Source organism: Haliaeetus leucocephalus, unplaced genomic scaffold (assembly GCF_000737465.1).
Source record: "Haliaeetus leucocephalus isolate CR32 unplaced genomic scaffold, Haliaeetus_leucocephalus-4.0 Scaffold702, whole genome shotgun sequence".
Classification (NCBI taxonomy): Eukaryota; Metazoa; Chordata; class Aves; order Accipitriformes; family Accipitridae; genus Haliaeetus; species Haliaeetus leucocephalus.
This window is the reverse complement of record NW_010973138.1, coordinates 5,411,642-5,412,101: the sequence shown is the minus strand read 5'-3', so window position 1 is coordinate 5,412,101 and position 460 is coordinate 5,411,642. Positions and strand designations below refer to the sequence as shown.

Genomic DNA, 460 nt, shown 5'->3' with positions numbered 1-460 from the left:
GTGAGGGAGGAAGCCCCTGTGAGGGAGGAAGCCCCGTCGGAGCCAGACCCCGAAGAGGCAGTGAGGGAGGAAGCCCCTGTGAGGGAGGAAGCCCCGTCGGGGCCAGACCCCGAAGAGGCAGTGAGGGAGGAAGCCCCTGTGAGGGAGGAAGCCCCGTCGGGGCCAGACCCCGAGGCGGTGAGGGAGGAAGCCCCTGTGAGGGAGGAAGCCCCATCGGGGCCAGACCCCGAGGATGCGGTGCGGGAGGCAGCCACGGCAGGAGCAGTCCCTGAGGAGGCGGCAGCACCGGCGGGGGTCGAGGCGGCTCCCGAGAGCTGCGGGGAAGCGGAGGTGGCGTTGCCGGCCGGAGGGGAGGCTGACGGCGGACGCCGGTCGCCGGGTGGCCCCGACGGCGAGGACGGAGCGGAGAGGCCGGGGGCGGAGCGGGGAGCCGGTGCCCCGGCGGTGGCAGGAGCGGGGC

General features: G+C 75.2%; 1 protein-coding gene across 1 annotated transcript in view; it reads left to right on the top strand.

Annotated features, from left to right (window-relative positions):
• CLIC6 (chloride intracellular channel 6) overlaps positions 1 to 460 on the top strand; it is a 32,132-nt gene that overhangs the window by 1,929 nt on the left and 29,743 nt on the right. The window contains exon 2 of the mRNA XM_010580413.1: positions 6 to 460. This exon is cut by the window's right edge and continues 221 nt beyond it. Within this exon, the coding sequence (XP_010578715.1) occupies positions 6 to 460 (455 nt within the window). The remainder of the gene's footprint in view (positions 1 to 5) is intronic.